A 21,731-nucleotide genomic window follows, 5' to 3' on the forward strand; every position below is an offset into this window, starting at 1 on the left:
CTTTATATTGACGGCGTTGGGAGAAAATATATTCCGTATTGGGCGGAGTCGCGGTTGGGAGAAAATATATTCCGTATTGGGCTCCGTCGCTTCGCGACTCCGCCCAATACAGAATATATTTTCTCCCAACTAGCCGTCAATATAAAGTCGTATTGCCGTCTCAAAATCGAATTTAGTTTATAGTGTACATGTAAGCTACATTAATTATACTGGTGAAGTTAGTACAACAAGTGGATTCACTGGACACTGTTTAGAAACATTAAGAGTTGGTATCTGCATGCAGATGTACATGTATTTTACACTGCATTGTTGTTCTGTATAATTTTCCAACATGAAAGAGGAATGCCAGTTGCAAAGAGTCCTTAATACAGGGCTTCTGATATTTCGCGCGGTCACGGAGCCGCGAAATTCAGGTATATCCGCGGAATCCCGCGAAATTCACAAAAACACGCGTAATACCGCGAAATTCGTTAAAATCCTACCAAATACATGTCAGTACAACATATTTGAAACTTATCTTGGCTACTTGGGCTGTTTACTTTCCATAAATGCAAATTTATCTTGAAATTTCGTCAATGTTAGGAGTAAACATAACGTACCATAACTACCAGGCGTTCTTAGATTAATGTTGCGAAAACCTGGGCACAAGAAATGAGAAGACTTTTCGGTGACACTATACGAGTTGGGAAAGGAAACTGCTGTCTGTAGTAATGCAGGCACATGTTTAATTGTACGTGCAGGACACGAATCGAAGACACAACAATGTTTTGACTTCACAAATGGATTTGAACCTTCGATCACGAACAATCTTGCCTTGTAAACTGCAAAGCAACACAAGAGATCTAGGAGAGAAAAGAAATTTATTGCGTTGCTGTGTTCGGCTCTCAATTGCAGCTGAAAATGGAAGTTAACCGGCCGGGCATTTCGGTAACGCTTATGTTTTTCTTGTAGCTCGAAACAAGTACAATTGCCTTGAGACTGTGTTGGATGAACTTTTGTGTTTTCTCTCTTGCCCTGAATTTGATATCCTTCCAATATATCTTTTTTTTCTGGAATCTTTCTTCTTGGCTTTCTTGTTTTTCGGCGAAATTTGCCCCAAAAATCTCCGCGAAATCGGCCGTTTTCTCCGCGAATTTGTCTCTAAAAATCCCGCGAAATTTGACTTTTTTCCCCGCGAATTATCAGAAGCCCTGTTAATAATATTATTATGTAAATTAATAATTGTTATGCAATTATTATTATGTTCCACTGGTCTCATGTCATTTCTCCAAAGAATTTGGGGAAAGCTGCACCTAATTGGCAGCTTAAAAAAACTTTTAGTAACTATTAGTAATTAGCTGTACTCTTATAAGTCCTATACTTGATAAAATGAAACCAGCTCTCAAGTGAAGGGCGTTTGCTTTATGTTTTTGAGGGTGGTGTTGCTAAGCAGTCCTTGAAACAAATTGACAGTTGCCAAAATAATGTCACGTCAATCAACCACACACATACCAGTCTACATGTGTTTACACTCTACTTTGTTTTATTCACAATGCTCAAGAGTCGCGTGTGCTTATCAGATTGATTTTGTAAGGAAACCCTAACCTTGAATTAGTGACATCAGTCAGAGTAATAGACTGCAAAAATTCTGTATTGATGAGATCATTTTTTCTAACCAGAACTGGGTAGAAATTCTGATTGGTTTCAAAAACAAAATTCCTGTGGCACAGGTGTATGACGACCATTTCTGCCTTTCAAGATGGTCATCACATGATGATAAGTTAATGTCGTGACATCAAAACGTGAATGACTGATGCGCTTTGAATTTTACGTCATAATTTGACGAAATAAAATTGACGGCGTGTTTTGTTGACACGTCTATATGACATTCACAAGACGTTGACATGATACGCAAGGATTACATTGTAAATTTTACGGAGTAATATTTGTGACAGTAATATGACCTCCTGGACTTGCTGGAGGGTTTTTGAATGTCCAAAAAGTGCTCAAAGTGTTTTGAGCAGTAATGAATGCCATATAAATCAGTTACATTTACTCCTTGTTTTTTTTTTTTTTTTCAGTCAGCTTATAGATGCCAGCAGGTAAATAAGTAAGCCCTAATCAAACATCCACCTGATGTACATGTACATGCACAAACATCATGTGTATCACCATGAAATTAATCATGACCATTTTATGCATGCACTCTTGAACCTTTTTACTTGCATAAGTATGTAACTTACGAACTTGTCTTCAGTTGACAGCTCTATAAGAAAAACCTCTTCTTCCTACAAGTGCTAACCTAAATGTATTTTCAAACTCTCGCTAAACTACAATCCTGGGCAAAAATTTTGGGACAATTTCCAGCACAGTCAAGGTTATGGCGACTTGTTATATATTTATCCAGAACACAAATGTACACTGCGAACGTTATTCATGTATCGGTCCCAGAAATATTGGCCAGGATTGTACAATGTAGTTAACAGCTGTCAGGATCTATTCATCCAAAACCATGCCAGGCCCGTAGGCTGGTTCTGATGCGGGTAGGTTCTTTTTATCTTTAATCAGACCAAATAGCTCTTGCTAGTTGTATTAAGGAGGCTCGCGGCAGTTTTTTTGGACGGGGGGTGGAAGTTTTGAAATTACAATCTCGCATACAAGATATTAACTTCGATCTCCTTTATACTACATCACCATTTCAACATATAATCAAAGTTAATTTTCTCATCGGTTTCCAAACAACAACTATTACCATAGCAACGGTATCGCATAGCCTCTCATTTTAAACATTATCGATTATCTCAAAATCTAGTCAGACACTTTATGACTTTATGACTCCTCAATGTATACAACTTGTAGGCGAAATTAGAAAAAAAATCTGTAAGAGCGTTTTCAAGTAAATAATGAATCAATTTTTACGGGGTGATTTTGTTTATTCCCGCATCTTTTACCAATATCTCTGGCGTACTTTGAGTTAGTTACAGATGAGATAAGTAAACCTTGAAATCTGTATAAGCTGGCTTATTTTAGCGGACCTTTTTCTGGCAGTGGGAGGGGGGGGGGTTGTCCGACCCCCCCGAACCACCCCAGCCTACGGGCCTAGATAGTGGTTGTAAGTTCAAAGAATAGACGGATTTTTCAGTTGTGTTGCCTACTTAAGTTGCTCAACCGTATGCACATAAATCTCTGCTGGCAAGGTAGGGGCTGACAAATAAACTTACTGGCAAAACTGTGAGATTTCCATCATTGAGCTCCAGTTCTGCATGTGACCTTGACACTCGTTTATCTGTCACCTTTCGATCAATGATTATAAACAGTCAGAAAAAAGACGAGCCAGGCATAATAAACAAGATAAAAATCAACTGCTGCACAAACGAACATGGAAGCTCACCCCAAGAAAAGAGCCTCGGCCGATGGTAGTCTTGCCACAGGGAATAACGATATCTTTTCCTCCATCTTGAGGCCTCAGCACAAAAGTGGCCATTCTGATCGTAATATCATAGTTTTTGCTTACAAACAACTCACTCCCACTGTTCTATCCCACTGTACTTCCTCGAAATGTCCGTCGAAATTTAATGCAGACATTCTATGAGCCCGCGTTCCAACTGACGAGCAAAACATCCTTCTGTATATGGTACCCTAAAATGTCCCTAGTTAACTCCTCAACAAAGAAGAGGCAATTCGCAAGTTAAAAATAATGTTGCAAAAGAAGCCACTTACCATAAACGTAGGTTGCCCATGCAGGCTTAGACTTTACGACTTTGTAACGTGTGCGTTAACATCGCGTAACTTGAGCGTCATGATAACCGTTGTGTATCATTAAACAGCGAAATTATAAGGATTTGTAAGAGAAAAACGTTTCTTATTCCTGGCTTACTGGAAAGTAAAATTAGGGGGACTTTTGAATAGAAATTGCTCACCTTAACTCTTTTTTGTCTCTTTTTGTGTCTTGTGTAATTTTTGGTTCGATTTGAAGTGATTCCAGGAAGTTTCCGTTCTAGTATACCAAAACTCCCTCGGTGGGGTACTGTGCGGCAGGGTCCTGTCTCAGACAAAGACCAAACTTTGTAACTTTCCGGTATGGTCCGGTATCGTTTTTCAGATCTGGAATCTAAAATTAAACGCCGGCCTCGAAAAAACGCCGGGTCAAAACTGCCGAATTTTAAATAAACACCGGGGGCGTTTAATCGAGGAAAATACGGTAGTTTTGTTTGCATATGAATAAAAACTAATTTTCATCATAGAAACTTAGCACTTAGCCTCGCTTTCATAATGAGGTTCAAAGCAATTCGGAAATGGCCTATTTATGATTTGAAGAAGTCAGATTATACGGGGAGTTATATCGAAGATCCAACGAAAGCATACTTGTTACTTTGGCAGAACATAGTACAAAAGGGAAGAAACAAAACAACTCAAGAAAGTTAAGGCATGGGTTTCTAGTTATTTACTCAAAAAAGCAAGGGGGTTGTCTATCTTCTGAAGATTTAGCCGTAACGTCGTAAAACTTTGACAGCGTAATATGCTTGCAAATGTCAACATATTGACATACACAACTTATGTAAAGTAGGTCACGTGACCTGTAACGGCTGCAAATTTCAAGTAAACTTTGAGGAGAAATGGCACCACTTTCTAATGCCTCCAGGTGGCTGCCAATAGTTTTGTAACTTTGCAACTATTGGGAACTTCATTTCTATGCCCAGAGCTTTTTAACTATTTGCTTTATGCAGTTTGGGAGCACGAGTTTGCAAACTTTAGTTTAGCGGTTACTTCTTCGTGCCTTTGTGAAATAACCGCCAGTCTTTATGTAAGTCGGATACCACGTGACCCAGGGGTTTGGCACTTAGTTGGCAAAACAAAGTGCATTACTGTGTTGCGGATTTAGTAACGCTATAACTGACTCCCTTCACATTTTCTCTTATCCCATAAATCCATCTCACCCATGGATTCACCTCACCCAACCGGCTCCACTCACACCCATTAAGACAGCCATATCACATGATCCTACCTCATTAATTAAGCGCATTACACCACCCCATCTGAATTCGTTCACACCCATATCTCGGGAATTCATCTCCAAAAGAACACCCCACGATCCCACGCCACTTATGAATTACCCCACGGATCCACCCACATCCATAAAATCACCCACAAATTCCCTCAAAACTTTCACCTATCTATAAATTCTCCCAAACATTCTCTCGTGGATGGAATCACAGGGTTCTCATCTTAAATTTATCTTAGCATTCAATCATAAAATATCTCACAAATTTTCCTCTATTCACTGATAAACTCAATTTTATATTAACCTATGTATTCGTTCATCTTCTCATTAACAAATTTACTCGAGTATTCAACCAAAACCGAAGATGAAAGCGGCGATGAATTTACCAACATCTTCGTGGCATGCTACGTTAAAACCTGTCATTCCCTGTCTTGGTACCAGTAAACTCCTCATGCATTTTCCCTATAAAAAAAGAAAAAAAAAACTTCAATTCAATAAAACGGACCGGGTTTCGTTTCTCAAAAGTTCCATTAACTTATCAGCCCCAAAACTATGTGCCTAAGAGGAATTCAATCTTTGTTGGTTTTAAAAGCTAAATTTTCATTGTCTTCAGATTTTTATGTCACTCATTGACAAGTTGGAACTAAAAATTCGCCCCAAAAAATAGAAAACGTTTTTAATAAAAATGCTCGGTTTTCGATAAACGATCCGGAGCCATAGCCACAACCGAAACAATTGCTTCAGTAAAAGTTTCTAGTAAATTCAATACGAAGTTTTTTACGACCAAAATTTCTCTTGTTTACGACTTTTCCGTGGAAAATCAAGGTTGTCAAGAAATGATTTTAGAAATATTTCAAAAAAGTAAAGAAGGACTTTTTGGCGATCGCAAGCCATAGTGTACAAATTACTAACTAAAGGTCATATAAATATTCGTTTAGGTACCTGTGCTACAAATGAATTGTTGTCAAGTGCATTCTAAAACTTATCTTTTTGGGGTTCGGGACCACAGACGTATAATTTTTTGCTTTCAGTGTTTCCAAGTAATCCGCCAAGCACAAACATGTAGGGGACATGTCACCTAGTTTAAAAAGCGAAGAGACATACAGGTATTGCGATGAAAGCAATCCTAAAACTGTGTAAGAAATATACAACTGTCTTTTGAGATTTGAGTCCAGTTTATTACAATACCAGCGGTGGCAATCCTAGCGTCCATTTTAGGTGAATCCTGTTAGTTTTCAAAGCACCACTCAATTCTCCCTGTATTGCAGAAAGAAAACTGGTTCTTGAATATTCCAGCAAGGCTGTGTTCTGTCGACTGAAGAGAGCTCCGGTCAGTCAGCGAGAACTAAAATGCCCTAAAAGACCCTCGCTACTCAACTTGAAGCAAGTGTCCACGATGACGGACATGCGCACATTCATGATCAAAATCATGTCGCCTCCCCCCCTCCCCCCCCCCCCCCCAGTCCCCGATATATAAAACCGTCTCTGAAATCCGACGGTGACTGGCAGTGTGACATGTTTTGGCAATTGAACTAAACTTTAATTTGGTGGCAAAACAGTCCTAGAAACAACGATTATTAAGCAGCCTTCTTGAATAGATCAAATGACTAATTTACTTGATGTAGAAAAATATAACACAGCTCAATATATTTTGCACTCAATAATATGGAAATTTTTCCTCAGCATTTTCTCGAGTTGATAAGAGTGGTCGGATATATATTTTACTCAAAAATATGTAAGTATTAAACTGTAAGAGAATGATTACGAAGCTGTAGAGACAGCGATTTCAAGTTGTTGTTCTTGATCCGGTCCGCAGAAGACTGATTAGTCGGCTGAATTTACTGATGCAGTCACTTTCAATTTGATTTTTGAGCAAAAGAATTTAATGCCTCAACTATGACTACTATACCAGCTTTTGAAATCATATTTTGAAACTTAACTGACTAAAAACCAATTTTTGAAAAATAAACCCAGCAACTACTTCTGGTGCGTTCACCTGTTTGCTCCGGGTTATCTTAACTTTGTGCATAAAAACAAGTTTTCACCACCTGCCTGTCAAACTGCGTTTTTTAAAATCCTCCAATGTTATGACTGACGAAATTACTCGACTATGACTGGTTAAGATCGTATGCACTTACTGTATTAGTTGTATTGTGCGTCTGTGCTTATTACTTCCTAGAATATCCAAACTATTGACTCTTCAAAATTTCGCATGGCGACTTTCATCCAAAGAAAATCCGAAATCTTTTCAAGCAATATCGAAATTTTGAACATATATCGATCACCCTCGACGATCATCGATACTTTCCTATGGATGAACCCAACCTTGTGGATTTACAAGGCACATGTATGCTGAAGATATCTCGATGATTTAAATCTGACAGAATAAGTTTATTGATAGAATTTCGAGACAATTACAACCGTCTGTCGGATCTAGTTTTTGTTTGACGTCTTTCCACGAATAAAAGTTTCAGGGAAAGAATCCTGAGGCGTCTTAAGTTGGCGTGAACAAGTTGTAATTCCGTTATTTTAGGGCACTGCTAGTGGTCACGAAAGTATGTGCTCAATTCTAAAGGGTTAATGTCTTGGGCGTAAGGTACCCATGCTTAGCCGATAACATTTGCTTTATTTTTTTTTTTCTTTTCTTATTTTGAAATGTGGGAGAATATCATCACCCGCAAAACATCAGAGCCAATCTTGTCCAATTTTGGCGAATTTAAGTTCCATGAAAATTGAAGGAGTACGAGCCGTAAATCCTCAAAAACACTTTCTGTTTCTAGGGGGTTCTGGTTTTCAGCCTATCAGATGGCGTTTAGAATTTCGCCTACGTCACGAGTGATACTGCCGCACGATTCATGTGTATAATATTACAGAAAAATAAAAAAAAAATTAAAAAATAAAACAAAGCCGCTGTCCATTTAAACGGTAGATTAAGAAAAAAAGTGATATAGTTAAATCGCTTTTTAATAAAAATTTATATCTTCTTCGCCTTTAGGTTAAACGCTTTTCGATAAAAACTATTGTGTCTTCTCAGTGCCCTTATGTTAACGACTTACTCAGACTCACCCTACTGAACGCAATATCAATTTAAGAAGGGATTCCAATCGAGTTTTAAACAAGTAGGAAAATAGCTTTAAGAAAAGATATAAAAATTTGGAACTTCTCGGCCGGTTTGTCCACTCGCGGAATGAGGTCTATAAATAAACTTTCTAGATCAACGATCTAATTTAGTTTTTATAAAACTTTAAGAGGTTTATAATTGTAATTCAATTTATTTTCAGTTTTAACTTTTTGGGTGAATCGTTTGGCTTCGACCCTCAGGAATATTGTCAAAATTTGAAAGAATATGAATGACTTGTTGTAATCCAAAACACAAATGTTGCACTGAAAGGGAAAATCGGGGTGTTAGCTGCTGTAAACGACGGGAAGGACTGGACCCCAAAAATAACTTGATACCATTATAAACATCAGCAACCCGCAATGAAAACAAGAAACCAAGTAACTGGTGGCAAGTCTATTGTCCAGGTCTTCCTTCCATCCAAATGAAAACAACTGTTTAAAACTGTTTTAAAAAGATCGAGGTTTTAAGGATGAACGTTTTGAAGACGCCTTGAATAGAAAAATGGCTTTTTGGCTGAATGGATAACACGCTGCGTTCAAAATTTAAAACACTGTGTACCAAACTGTCAAGAGAATGGCTTCATCTAGCAGAGATACACGTGGTATTACAATGGATTACATCTCAAGTGAAGGCGGGCTGAGAGAGGAATTCCCTGTTGAAGACGAATATATTTACGATGATTATGATTCCGAACCGTTGCTAAGTTCTCAGGCCGACCTTGAACTTTCACAGAGCTACCAAGGTAGAAAGTACTCGCTTGTGAGGCGGAATGAAGCCGAGGCAAACACGATAATTCCGATGAGATGCAGATCCAGACGATGTATTTTGAGAGTTGGTGTGGTTTTGTTTTTGTGTGGAATTGGCGGTCTGTGCGGATATTTTATAACTGAAAAGACAATTCATACATGTAAAGAAGCGCTTTTGGCTTCTAGAGATCTAAACAGTTTACACAAGCATTTTATAAATCAAATTTCAAGTCAAAGTATAGAAGGATTTTTGAGGTAAGTTTTCTGTTACCATGTGTTATTTTGTATAACTAAAAGCCGGATCATTGTATGGCTTAGCAGGCATGAGATATCAACCATTATATCATGCCCGAGAAACAGCTATCATCTCATATTCAACGCTCTCTCGTGGAATAATTGTTAATTATTAAAGTGAACAACACTGATTATCACGAAGATATATTTTCTTGGTCACGTACAATGTGTGCCCAAACCTTCATCATCATCATTTGGTCCTTTTCCCTTTAAGGGAAATGGAACCCAAACCTTGATCTGTACTTAAGATATGTCACTAAATTGATTTTTTTTTTCGCTAAATTTAAATATGTACCATTATGTAGCTAGCTATTCCCCGCGACAAATTAAGGCGATGTTCAGCCGGTTGTGATTGGCAACGAACCATGAGATCGCTAAGCCACTGATAAAAACTAATAGAGTGTTTTCACATGACGTCACGGCGGCCATGTTGGTGTCCCAAAACAAAGAAATGGTAGCCATGTTGGAGTCCCAAACTAAACCTCTGGGAATTGAACTCTATTTTTATGTAAATACTTTCTCTTGTTTCAGTAAACCAATATAGACGACAGTCACGTGAATGAAAACACTCTATACTGATTTAAGCCGTGTACTTTGGCGCTTTCCTTGTTTCTTTTTAGCAAATACTGAACATGAAGCTAATATAACTGAAAAGGGAGCCAGCGAAATCCTTTTGTAACAAACTACCAAGGCGCAAGAAGTTAAGGCCAGCTGTTAATGTAACTACTGACTATCATAGGGATTATTAGCGACATATTTTTTAATTTGGTTAACGTGGGTGGGTAAGCATTTATATATTCTTACTTAAATTTTTAGTTTAATACTCTTAATTCATTTTCATTGCGATTGCGATGTACTTGACATATATACCTCTGGCTCCGATATATAGAGGGCAACCTCACCCCACGCTTTGACATTGATTGATTGATTGATTGATTGATTGATTGATTGATTGATTGATTGATTGATTGATTGATTGATTGATTGATTGATTGATTGATTGATTGATTGATTGGCGTGGGACAAACGACTAAAACCCGCAGTGAAACTCAGAAGTTCACAGTGTTTCAGGTGTTCAAGCAGGCAACAGAAGTCCTCGTGAAACTGAGTTTCCTTGTCGAGCTGTATTTTGCCGCTTTAATTTGGAATTGACAAAAGGGATTCATGAACCGTTCGGCTTTCTTACAGGCATTTTACAAAGGTACCTCACTCAGGTGGCTCAAATATAAGTTTAGAACAAGCACAGTACATAGAGAAGAAATGGAAGAGTTATGGATTTGACAAAGTCGAGCTGAAGAAATATGACGTGCTGCTGTCGTACCCAGAGAGACCTGGAGTAGCATCTATCAAAGCTGAGAATGGGTCGATATTATTCACGGCTCAGAAAAAGGAAAAGATATTTCGCCAAGATGAGTACAACTCCGACGTGCTATCTCCGTTTAATGCTTATTCCGGCAGTGGAAATGTTACGGTAAAGTATTAAAGCTGATTCGGTACTGACAATCTTGAAACGTAGACTATATTTAGTGCATGTTGGTATAAACCTACTAATAACAGTGATATTTTTAAATATCCAAACCTAACGTGCGACAACATTATCACAGGCCAGTCTCAGGCTGGCCTTGATTACCGGGACTTTATAGTAGGAATCATTAAGCCTCGGTACTCTATCAAGACAACAATTCCTAGTAGAAAACTTACATACCTACTTGGTACCATTGCTATACCACGGGACTGAGGAGTATTCAAGACATTTTTCTAAGGGTAGGCTCCGTTCGGAGGTATAAACCCTTATCCTCCCACCTAGCCATGTCATTAACATAAAAGAAAAGAAATGTACCCTTCCTTATGCCTCAAAGATAGGTCAAAGAAAGAAGACTATCTTCTTCGCAGGGCTACCCACACGGCGACAAGATGTAATCTTTGTGTTATCATCCATGAATCTCCGCAAAGGTTTTGCTAACTTTTCAAAACTTGGGATTTAATTATATGCCTTTGATCTACATTGTAGTTTTGCGAGCCTTTAAGATACTAAAATGTTACAGAAATTTCGCTGCTCTTTCGCATGCTACAAGGGTGAAGAAGACACCCCTTTTGGGCGAAGCCTCACCGTATAGCCAACTCCCCCTCACCCCACCCCCTTCGGTATCTTAAATGAATTGCTGACATTACAATGATATCGTAAGGCACAGCAAGAAGAATAGAGACAAGATTACTCTCGGGAATTAAAAGTTACGACAGACGAGGCAAGAGGTTTAGTAAACCAGGTACCTATTTTGCGAAAGAGAAAGCATGAAATACATCTTAATTCGATACCACGGCCTTTTGTCATTCTTCTAGAACTTAACACTCGAATTCATTGATGTGTGTTATACTGTAGGGTTTTTACGAATATGCTCATTTCCAACCACTAACTGTAGATAGCCACGAAAAGTTTATTACCACGTATTTTATTCAACTCCTGGGTCTAATTAATCCATCTAACAATAACTGGATCATCGAATGTTGATTAAGTCAGTTTCCTTGCCTACCATTATTAATTATTGAACTGTTTACACCTTAGGCTCGTCTGGTGTATGTTAACTATGCCAGGGTTGAAGATTTCAAGAAGCTCCGTGACATGAACATCAGCGTTTCAGGACACGTCCTCATCGCTCAATATGGAAAAATCTACCGAGGAGAAAAAGTGAGTCGAGGCAGTTCAGTGTGCCTACCAGCATCACTTGACTGACGTACAGCTGTATGTAGACCTAGGCACTGAATGTTGCAAAGACAACACACAATATCACCATGATAAGTTTATCTTTATTATTATTATTATTATTATTATTATTATTATTATTATTATTATTATTATTATTATTATTATTATTATTATTATTTCATCATTGAGTGTACATTAAGTTTATAAATAAAATGTATAAAATGATAACGTAGGTACAATCGGACTCGGGTCCATTCTTTCTCGGTCTGCCCTTATCTCTGGATCACTGTTGAGTCTTTTGCATTTTGATAGCTATGTATTCCATATTATTTTTTTATTCAATCTTATTAATCCAATTGGTGATATCCCATAAGTCAAATATATTCAGTTAGCGCAATATTATGCCTTCTATTAATCAAAATAATGTCTCCTAATGATTTTACAACTGCAATATAAATCTATTGACACTGAAATATAGTTCTATAGTTAAGGAAAGTTACTTAATTTCAGGCAAAAAATGCGGCAGCTGAAGGTGCAGTTGGATTGATCCTATACACGGACCCAAAAGACTACAGTCCTGAAGGAGCCGCGTTTACCTACCCTAATAGCTGGTGGCTACCCCCCTCGGGAGTACAGAGAGGAACATTGCTTAATTTAGAAGAAGGAGACCCGCTAACCCCGGGGTACCCCGCCAGAGGTAAGGGTTTACCTACCAACGACGTGTTATTAAGTGCTCGTATATAGTGACTTATCAGTTGCTGAAAATTGAACTACAAATTTAAAATAACTCAGATTTGAGCTTAGTAAGGGTTGTAGTCATTTATAATCAAGCTAGGCAGTTTCTTCAGTAAATCTATTTTCCAAATTCAAACTTTTTAAAGCATATGGAATTTAACTTGAAAGTTCAAGGCAATTTTACCAAATATTCTCGAAGAGATGTAAAACACATTAAGAAAGATTTTGACGGAACTCCAGCCAAGATGGTTGTCTGAATTATCTCGAAAGGAAGATATTATACACAAAGTTGACTTTGATCCCCTTCATTAGCATCAAAAGGATGACAAAGGTGGGCGAAATAAATTCCTTTGACTACCTTTGACTTGCCTTGATAATAGCTAATTTACATCATCGTTCAGACAGTCCTTTTCACCTACATAAAGGCGTTAAACCTTTGATTCGCAACCTTTGCACAAGTCAAACAAATATTTTGACAACAATTTCACCCTGCCTATAATCTCGATTAAAAGCCCATTCAGTGGTAGTACCTTTAACACTATGTGAAATCCGGCTTGGTAAAGACAGCCTTGACCATGTTTGACATATTAAGTTAAAGGTGAGTCAAAGTGAGTGGTAAAGGCAATTTTTTGTGTAATACTATATGTATCAAATTTGGTTCAGCTGCGGTAAATGACAGGCACTTGCGTTTGAGAGTTAAAATTAAATAATAATTGTCAACAATTTTTCGGAGAAACTTGGCAGTCATGGTAGTAAACCAAATTTTTCATGTTCAGTTTTTGTTTTTCACCTACACAGATGAAATGTACAGGAAACCTGAGGACAAAGTAACCCTACCCACCATTCCTGTGTACCCGGTTTCATACGAAGACGCCACTCGTTTCTTGGAGTAAGTGAGAACAAGACAAACGGGGTATTTGTCGATGTAGTTACAATTGTTTCAGTTTAGAATTTATACTGTGAACTCTTAAAGATGATTGAAAATTAACAATCTCAAAACAATAACCCTAAGATAAATGCTACGTTTGACAAGGAAGATCTTTGTCGTTGAAGACTTAAGTTTGGAATCCGCACTAGGTAAAGTCGGTATCGTCCCTATCATTAACAAGTGTCTGATAATGAGTTACTGTTTACTGACCCTGTTTCACCTTCAATCCACAGACTGTTGACCACCAACGAAGCTACAAAGCATTGGCAGGGAGGACTAAAGATTCGGTATAATATTACCATGGCTAAAAACGATAAAAGGTACTTAATATGTGCGTAAGGGTCATCTACGTTGACATGTCCAGTCCAGTCCAGTCTATCCCTACTAAATTGTTTAGCGGCTAAGAAAGAGCCGCATTTTAATACCTACCCTAACGGCTGGTGTTACCCCTTTCAGGAGTACAGAGACGAATATTGCTTATAATAATTTGGGAGAAGAAGACCAGCTAACCCAAGGGTACCCTTTCATTGGTATAGGCTTACCTACCACCGATGTGTTAGTAGATGTCTCTTGGTGCCCCCACCTTAATAACTATCAAAGAAAATAACAAGGCCTGGAGGCCTTTCTTTAACACTAGGTGAAACATCTTCGGCCTAGTCAGGCTTGGTCAAGTCGGTCAGTTACAGTTTCATGATCGGATGGGTGCGTCTTCACTCTCTTCTACTTTTCTTCCTTTTCCTAGAACTGTAAGTCTTGACATCAAAATGAAATTGGAGACAAAAGCTGTCTACAATGTTATCGGGACGATTAATGGCAAAGACGAGCCTGGTAAGACTACAGTCACTAATTTTGTGATCTCATTTTCTTAATTTTAAATTTAATTTTCCATGACTTCCTTTATTAACAGATCGTCTGGTGTTGCTCGGCAACCACAGAGACGCGTGGGTGTTTGGAGCCGCAGACCCATCTAGTGGTACAGCTGCACTGATGGAGATTGCCAAGAAACTTGGAGAAATCAAAGAAAAAGGTAAAGGGAGATTCCGACTTCAAAGAGAATGGGAGGAGGACAAAGCATTGCTGGATGATGTGTTTACAAGGAGAGAGTGACTTTGAGACCCTCTCAATTGAAAGAACAGTAATACACGAATTCACATTGTGCATTGTTTCTCAGAATGTTTTTGGCGGTGAAACAATGAGTTTCCACTGAAATTATGTTTCCTCGATTGCATGAAGTTTGCATGAAGCTGTAGCCTACAAGACGATCAGTAGATTATGCCCTAAGGAAGCAACTTCGCGTTGCAGATTTGTGGTTAGCATTTTGACTGCTTCAGATCATGTTTTAATCTCTGAAGATTGCTTACTATTCTGTCTATATACCATGTTTATCTTTAAGGATGGCGACCTCGTAGGTCCATTGTGCTTTGCAGTTGGGGAGCAAAGGAGCATGGTATGCTTGGGTCAACTGAATGGTTTGAGGTTTGTCAACATCGTTCTTGTTGTTTTTATTTATCAAAACTCTTCACCCGTAAGCACTTTACTTCAAATGTGTTAAAATACGTTTAGTCACAGCGAGATGAAAAAAAGTAACAAGAAGAATTTTTCTAGTACTTGAATCGAAATACTTACCATTGATTGTAGAAATTACTTGAACTTGTGACGAACCCCCGGGGGGGGGCACTTGACCCGTGTTTGGGTATAGGGGTGCCGCTGGGGGTTTGAAACCCTGACCCTGTTTAGGACGAAAATAACCTTAAATACCTACCCTGTGTAGGACAATGTCCTCAATTTTAAGACCCTGTTTAGGACAGAGGACAACATCTAGCTCTTGTGTCATACAAGTGTTTATTGGTAATAGTAATGATGTTCCACGCATTGAAACGCGAATACCAATCACAACAGATAAAATAATACACTTCCTAAAGTGATGGCGAAAAATCCCAAAACTTCGCATTAACAGCGGTGAACCTTAAGTGGAAACTCAATTGACGTGAAGCATTGTTCACTAAAATAAATGCAGACTAACGTCTCTGATTTCGGATTGCCAAATACTCGACGACAGTCTTGCAACCATACTCTGTCTAGGACGGGTCCGGGACAGACTCGCTTGAAATTATATACCCTGTTCAGGACAGAGGGGCCAAAAACCACACCCTATCCAGCGGCACGTCCCCGTATAGCCCATATAGGGGAGTGCCCCCCCCCCCCCCGGGTAACGAACAGCCTACGTCAGGATACAGAGAACCTTTTCAGATTCAGTCAAAGTATTTTCTAACGTTATCATCTTATTTCAAAGGACTTTGCCAACCTCCTGTCTAACCGAGCTGTTGCATATCTTAATGTGGACATTGCTGTGGAAGGTACACAACAACGTTTTTCTTCTTAACCTTTATTCGACATTATAACTCCGAACGTTAATTTTTCGCCGCAACAATGACAAATACACTATATGAAATTGCAATTTGCAGTTGTCTAAGCTTTGCCTAATTACCATAAGTCGCAAAATAAACGGTCTGGAATACCTTCTATCCATAGCCAATCAATAATTCTAAAAACTGTGTCTTACAATTCTGGTAATACTAATTGTATAAATGGATACATAATTGACAATAAAAATTATAGCTACAGTAACCAAACTGCGAATGTCAGCAGTTACACAATCCTCAATTTAAACAGGTGTTGGTACCAGTTAAGATGGTTTTTTATGGTATTTCTTTTGACATTTTGTGATGATGGTAGCAAAATACTCCGCAGGGATTGCTTGCAGTATATAGTTCGGGTATGAGAATACGCTTTCTGAGGTTACAACCAGAAAGACGCGAAAAGTGTTTTTTTTTATGTGCTTATACTCAACTCCATTTATCAAATAGGAACTGCACTATACTCGCATGCTTGTTTGTTCTGCGTTTTAGAAAACGAAAAGAAGCTGAGAGGCAGGTATTTTCAACAAACTTCAGTCTTGCTAGATTCATTTCTAGATCGAGGATTTAAAAACGGGGAGAGGATCCCATTTATAAGTGATATACCAATCGAAATACCATCGTAATCGTTTGAAAAATATTGAAGGTAACCCCAGGATTTATGGGAGCCTGGTCTCCTCGACTTGATGCTTTAATGTATGTTAAATTTAAATCCCTAAAACGGTGCGACTATTGACCCAGTCTCTATGGAGAATTTCCTCGCCTCCCCGACTAGTGGATTTAGATAACTTGACGTTCGTAGCGCATTGGGCAGTACACGATACCGGACATGAGGGTTCATCAAAAAATTGTTATTGAATATGGACTGTGCAAGTTTATGAAATAGTGTGCTATTGTTTATCTTTTCCCTTACTGAAGGAAATTTCAGCTTGGATGTTCAGTCAAGCCCGTTGTTGGATAACGTATTCATGGATGCAACTAAGACGGTAGGAAGCCATCCCATGATCTCTGCTATTGCTCATTTTACAATAACTGTCCAAATTCCCGCGCGCTGATTGGCTCGTAGCTATTGTCTATAAGAGTACAGACAATAAAAATGACGTCAGATGTAACGCGCGCGCTTTCTCAACGAAAAAAATAGCCAATTCCGCTCGTACTTTTTCCATGTTATTGTAAAAAACAAATCGACCAAATGTCCAAAACTTGGCAGTGAAACCACTCGCCTGCGGCTCGTGGTTCCACTTGAGTTTTGAACATTTTTGACGTCATTTTATGGTCTATAAGAGTATAGACCATAGAACACTGCCGTCGATTTGTTAATTACTATTCTTGCTTTCTGATCTGGACATCCTCCTCAGTTATACTGCACACAGGTTGATGTGGTTGGGTCTTCTCGAGTATTTGGCGACCGAGCTCCGAATGGGCAGAAGAAGCTGGGGGGGGGGGGGGGGTGGGAGGGGCGACGCCAAAAACGGCCTCTCCATCTCTTCTCCCTACCGCTTGCTTTCGCTCGCCGGCTCAAAACTTGGTGGACCCGCTGGCAGTTTGTTCGTTAATACATCCGTTGTTATGTTAATTTATTCGTTCGACTATTAGCTATTCATTCGTTTTTTACGCAGATTCATCCACCAAAATCTGAAAAGACGTTATATCAGGACTGGAAAAACAAGTTTCCAGACAACGAAGATCCTAATTTACCCAGGTGAGTAACATCTCATTCTTTATAACAAGCACACTACACACAGGTTGATTTGTCCCTTTAACTCTTCTAAAATGAAACTTTCTATTTACTTACAGCGTAAAAAAAGTAGAATCCGGAAGTGACCACAATTGTGCCTACTTCCGGGTGGGAGTGCCGTCTATCGTCTTCCACTACACTTATGACAAGGTATGATTCGAAGGAAGGGTAGTCTAATTAATTTAGCTACTAATTGGTTAAAATTGATCATGTGACATGATAGTGTGACGGAAAGACACTATCAAGAAAAAATTCTATACGGTGAAAATACCCAGGTAGATAGAACATGTTCGCGAAAAAACTCAAATTTATTAATGTACTTTTTTTAATTAACAGGTTACTTACACTTCTATCTTTATTCGACTTTTTTTTAAACCTTTTGCCTTAAAGATAAAATCGGCGAGATGTAAATTCAAACACCACTAACGGATTTAGTAACTTAAATTCGGAAGAAAATTTTGTCTTGCATATTGAAACAATGGAGTATTTCTGAACTGAGCGTTATTGCGACTGATAGCTCCCCTACCCCTTGGAAATTTGACGTTCTTAAAAATAATGTATAAGGGTCGAAGCTTCATTTCACAGGCTTATCTTTGTTTCAAGAACATCAAATTTCCACTGGGCAACTATCAGCCTATGGTCTCTCCAAAAAAACACTCTATAGTTGAAATAGAAATCTTGAGCTCAAAATCTGATATTGTTTTTCTTGAAAGAAGTTAACTGATTAAAAAAATCCATTTTGTCGAGCCCTTCATTACATTTGTCAATTGTCTGATATAGAATATTCTTATAAATTATCATCACTGGATTTTTTTGGATTTTAACAGAACACCTGGAACGTTTCCAGCTATCCAGTCTATCAATCTGTACACGACTCGTTTCACTGGATGAAAACGTTTGTGGACCGTGAGTTTGAATATCACCGGACACTAGCTCAGCTGTGGCTACAGCTCAGTTTGACTCTGGCTGACCACCCACTGCTGCCGTTTAACACTTCACGATATGCTGACAGGCTCACCTATTATGCCAAGGACATTACGACTAGTTATGAGAAAATACTAACTCAGCACAACATAACCCTTGGTAAGTCAGCGTTGAATTTTTCCTCTTGAGCAAAACTATTGGCTGCAACTGAAGTTCGAGCTCCGTATGGACCGTTTGTAGTTTCTACTGGCTTAAGTTCTTCTTCGTCCAAGTTCCGCCGTGTAAGAAAATAATTTCTATTAACCTTCTAATTAATTTCACCAGATCACTTCACGGCCGCAGTAAATAACTTCACCAAAGCTGCCTCCTCTTTCCAAAGCTCCCTAGGGAAGTTAGACCAGAAAAAGTAAGTGCAATACAATAAAACATGACGTAACCGTGTCTGTTTAGAAGGTCACCTAATTAATATCAATCCTGATTTTCTAACCAGTTCCCTGGCACTGCGAATGGCCAATGATCGCTTGATGCAGCTGGAGAGAGCCTTTATCAACCCTCAAGGGCTGCCGGGAAGGCCTTACATGCGGTAACGTCTATAAATTGATCGATTGATTGACTAACCGTCTAACTGATTGACTGCCTCAAGCTGCCTGGCTCACTGACCTATCCATCGATCGATCGATTGGTTGGTTGATGGACAGACGGACGGGCGGACGGGTGGATGGATAGATGGACGGACGAACGGAGGGATGGGCGGATGGAACAGAAAAACTTTTTTCCCATAAAAATACACAGGGCTTATTGTTGTTATTTTAATGTGCTAAGCTTTAATTTCGGAATTTTTTCCTTGCCTTAGTATTTGGAAATCAGTAAAAGCGACCGAGAGATTAGTTGTGATGTCACAATATTACCACGGTTCAGCCCTGGCCAGGAAAAAACGATTTCAGAATAAGCTTGCAAAATGCTTTCAGGTTAATGCCTTATACGCTTTTTCTCTCACGACATGCTTCTTTTTATCTTTACAGTCACGTGGTATTCGCCCCCAGTGCCCACAATTTGTACGAGGGCGGTAGTTTCCCAGGATTGGTTGATGCTCTTTACGCGGTGCAACACTCGGACAAGAAAGACTGGGACCAAGTAAAGAAGGAACTATCCATTGCAGTGTTTTATATCGAGTCTGCCACCAATGTGCTGCTTCTTGAATCTATTTAGATGACAAAATATTCCCACTAGTCAAAGGCGATCGCATGAAGTAGAATTTTTTTAGGATAAAGTTAATTTCTATCAAATATAGCGTTGATTATTCCTTTCCATTACAATAAATGTTTAGAATGTTACAAAGACCTATCAAGTAAATTGTTAGGTTGCTTGAAATCGAGCAAGGTCTGCAGCATTTGTTAAGTTTTATATTCTCTGGTGTGTACGGCAAAATGTTTCAAGTGTCTTTGATCAACTATTGGCGTTCCAGTTTTTGAACAAGTTTACTCAAAACGTTTTCGTCCTTTTTACACCAACAAGTCGCTCGTTTAGAAAAACTTGCTCGGTGTGGTACCAGCCTCAGTTATTTCATTGCATCAAAACAAAGTTTTGTAATTTTTATAAGGATTTTTTTTAGCAACCATTTTATGTTTAAGTGCAACTTCTTACTTTACTTACACTAGACAAGTGTTTTTCAATCATTATTGTTAGTTAGCTTTGTTTTAATTTTGTTTATTTTTTCACGCAGAATGATCATCGAAATAAGTTTTATAGTGCAACGTTTAACAGATTTCTTGCGAATCCAAAATTAACTGTTTGTAATGTAATGTAATGTAAACAAATAAAAAATATAGAAATGCTTTACAACTGTTTTAAATACAAGATTGCCGGGTGGGAATCCGATAGGGCAAATACCTGCTTGATGTTTCGTTTAAAATGCCCAGCAGATCTGGCATCCTTCAAAAATGTCTCCCGAGTAACCACAACGATTCTTTCAATTCGATTCTTCTTTCGATTATTTCTTGAAATGTACCTTGAATACAACAAAACACGCATTTTTACGTTTTATATTTTAAGCCAAAAAGAGACGCGCAGTAGGAGTGGCGTTCAAGTTAAGAAAGAAAATGAAAAATTAACCGTCGTGTGCTCACGTTCTCCAAAAAACCTAGAATTTGCTCATTTCACGTTGTTGTTTTGCAGAGGACAGCGAAGAAATGTACCAAAATGTAAAATGCACATGCAGAGCGATTGTTTTTGCCCATTAAACCTATCGCTTTGTGGCGTTGTCGTTGTCTTCGCTATCGTCGTTGCTTTTAAAGCTCCCTATTGACTTCAGCCACCCTTTAACTATAATGTACGTAGTGGAGGACTCAGGAGCATAGATGTTTTACACACAGAATATTCATTCCAAGACATCGGAGCACAATACCATGAAGGACTGAAGAAACTCAAACTGAGTTTTCATTATTTCAACCTTACAGCAAGTACTCGACTGCTTAGGTATACAAATTTTAAAGGAACTGTAAACCACGTCGACAAATTATTTATTTATAAAACTATTTAGTAAAGAGCACTAATTGCGAAACTTCTTGTGAGGCAAACAACGTAACTTATATAATATTATTTTAAAAAGCTTTTATTTAATTATCAGTGGGCTGCCTCTTTTTCAAAAGACTGTGATAACTATTTGTTTTGACTGTTAAAAAATTTCTTTTCTAACGTAACGTTTCGAGAAGAAACATCTCTATTCTCAAAATCTAGATCGTTTAATTGAATGCTACAAAGTCAGACCACAAAAGCTTTTGCGGTTTCCGATATAAATTTTCCATGAACTTGGAATTTCAAGAAGAAGTAAAAACTCTAGTGTTTACTACTCAGTTGTTCAAAATGCTAACAACCCAACTCTAATACAGAGCTTAATAGATTTACTAAAATCCTGCACAAATAGCCAGTTAATTTTCGTTGGTTCCATTGTGGATAAGTAGATAACTACATACAACCTTCCACGCGTTCGTGACACGTACGTGCGTTCAATATCATTACCGTTCTTCTGTTGCGCAAGCAACTCAATACTTTGCATTTCTTTGGTGGATAAATTTTCTCGCGCTTAACTTTGTGAGCCTTTAATAAGAACCAAGCGAAAATAAAACATTCGATTTCCAGAGAAA

At 38.4% G+C, this 21,731-nt stretch overlaps 2 protein-coding genes across 5 annotated transcripts in view; one reads left to right on the forward strand and one right to left on the reverse strand.

Annotated features, from left to right (window-relative positions):
- The window catches only part of LOC146489204 (uncharacterized), a 119,204-nt gene extending 115,656 nt beyond the window's left edge, over positions 1–3,548 (reverse strand). For all 4 annotated transcript variants that reach the window (XR_014864048.1, XR_014864046.1, XR_014864045.1 and 1 more), the window contains exons 1-2: positions 3,371–3,548; positions 3,201–3,272 (exon numbers count right to left, since the gene is read on the reverse strand). Coding sequence is in view for 1 of the 4 variants with exons in the window: in XM_085106772.1 (XP_084962898.1) it covers positions 3,201–3,272; positions 3,371–3,463 (165 nt within the window). In the remaining 3 variants the exon portion in view is untranslated. The remainder of the gene's footprint in view (positions 1–3,200; positions 3,273–3,370) is intronic.
- A 4,864-nt stretch (positions 3,549–8,412) lies between these two features.
- LOC146489213 (N-acetylated-alpha-linked acidic dipeptidase 2-like) lies at positions 8,413–20,874 on the forward strand. The gene is made up of 17 exons (XM_085106661.1): positions 8,413–9,103; positions 10,331–10,613; positions 11,706–11,828; positions 12,357–12,543; positions 13,380–13,470; positions 13,743–13,829; positions 14,252–14,337; positions 14,417–14,536; positions 14,903–14,985; positions 15,803–15,866; positions 16,845–16,912; positions 17,546–17,628; positions 17,724–17,814; positions 18,492–18,747; positions 18,913–18,994; positions 19,079–19,171; positions 19,611–20,874. Exons 1-17 carry the CDS (start codon positions 8,676–8,678, stop codon positions 19,795–19,797), a joined length of 2,412 nt encoding a protein of 803 aa, XP_084962787.1. The 5' UTR covers positions 8,413–8,675; the 3' UTR covers positions 19,798–20,874.
- The last annotated feature ends 857 nt before the right edge of the window (positions 20,875–21,731 follow it).

The sequence above is a fragment of the Pavona decussata genome, unplaced genomic scaffold (assembly GCF_977016875.1).
Source record: "Pavona decussata unplaced genomic scaffold, jaPavDecu1.1 SCAFFOLD_6, whole genome shotgun sequence".
Lineage (NCBI taxonomy): Eukaryota > Metazoa > Cnidaria > Anthozoa > Scleractinia > Agariciidae > Pavona > Pavona decussata.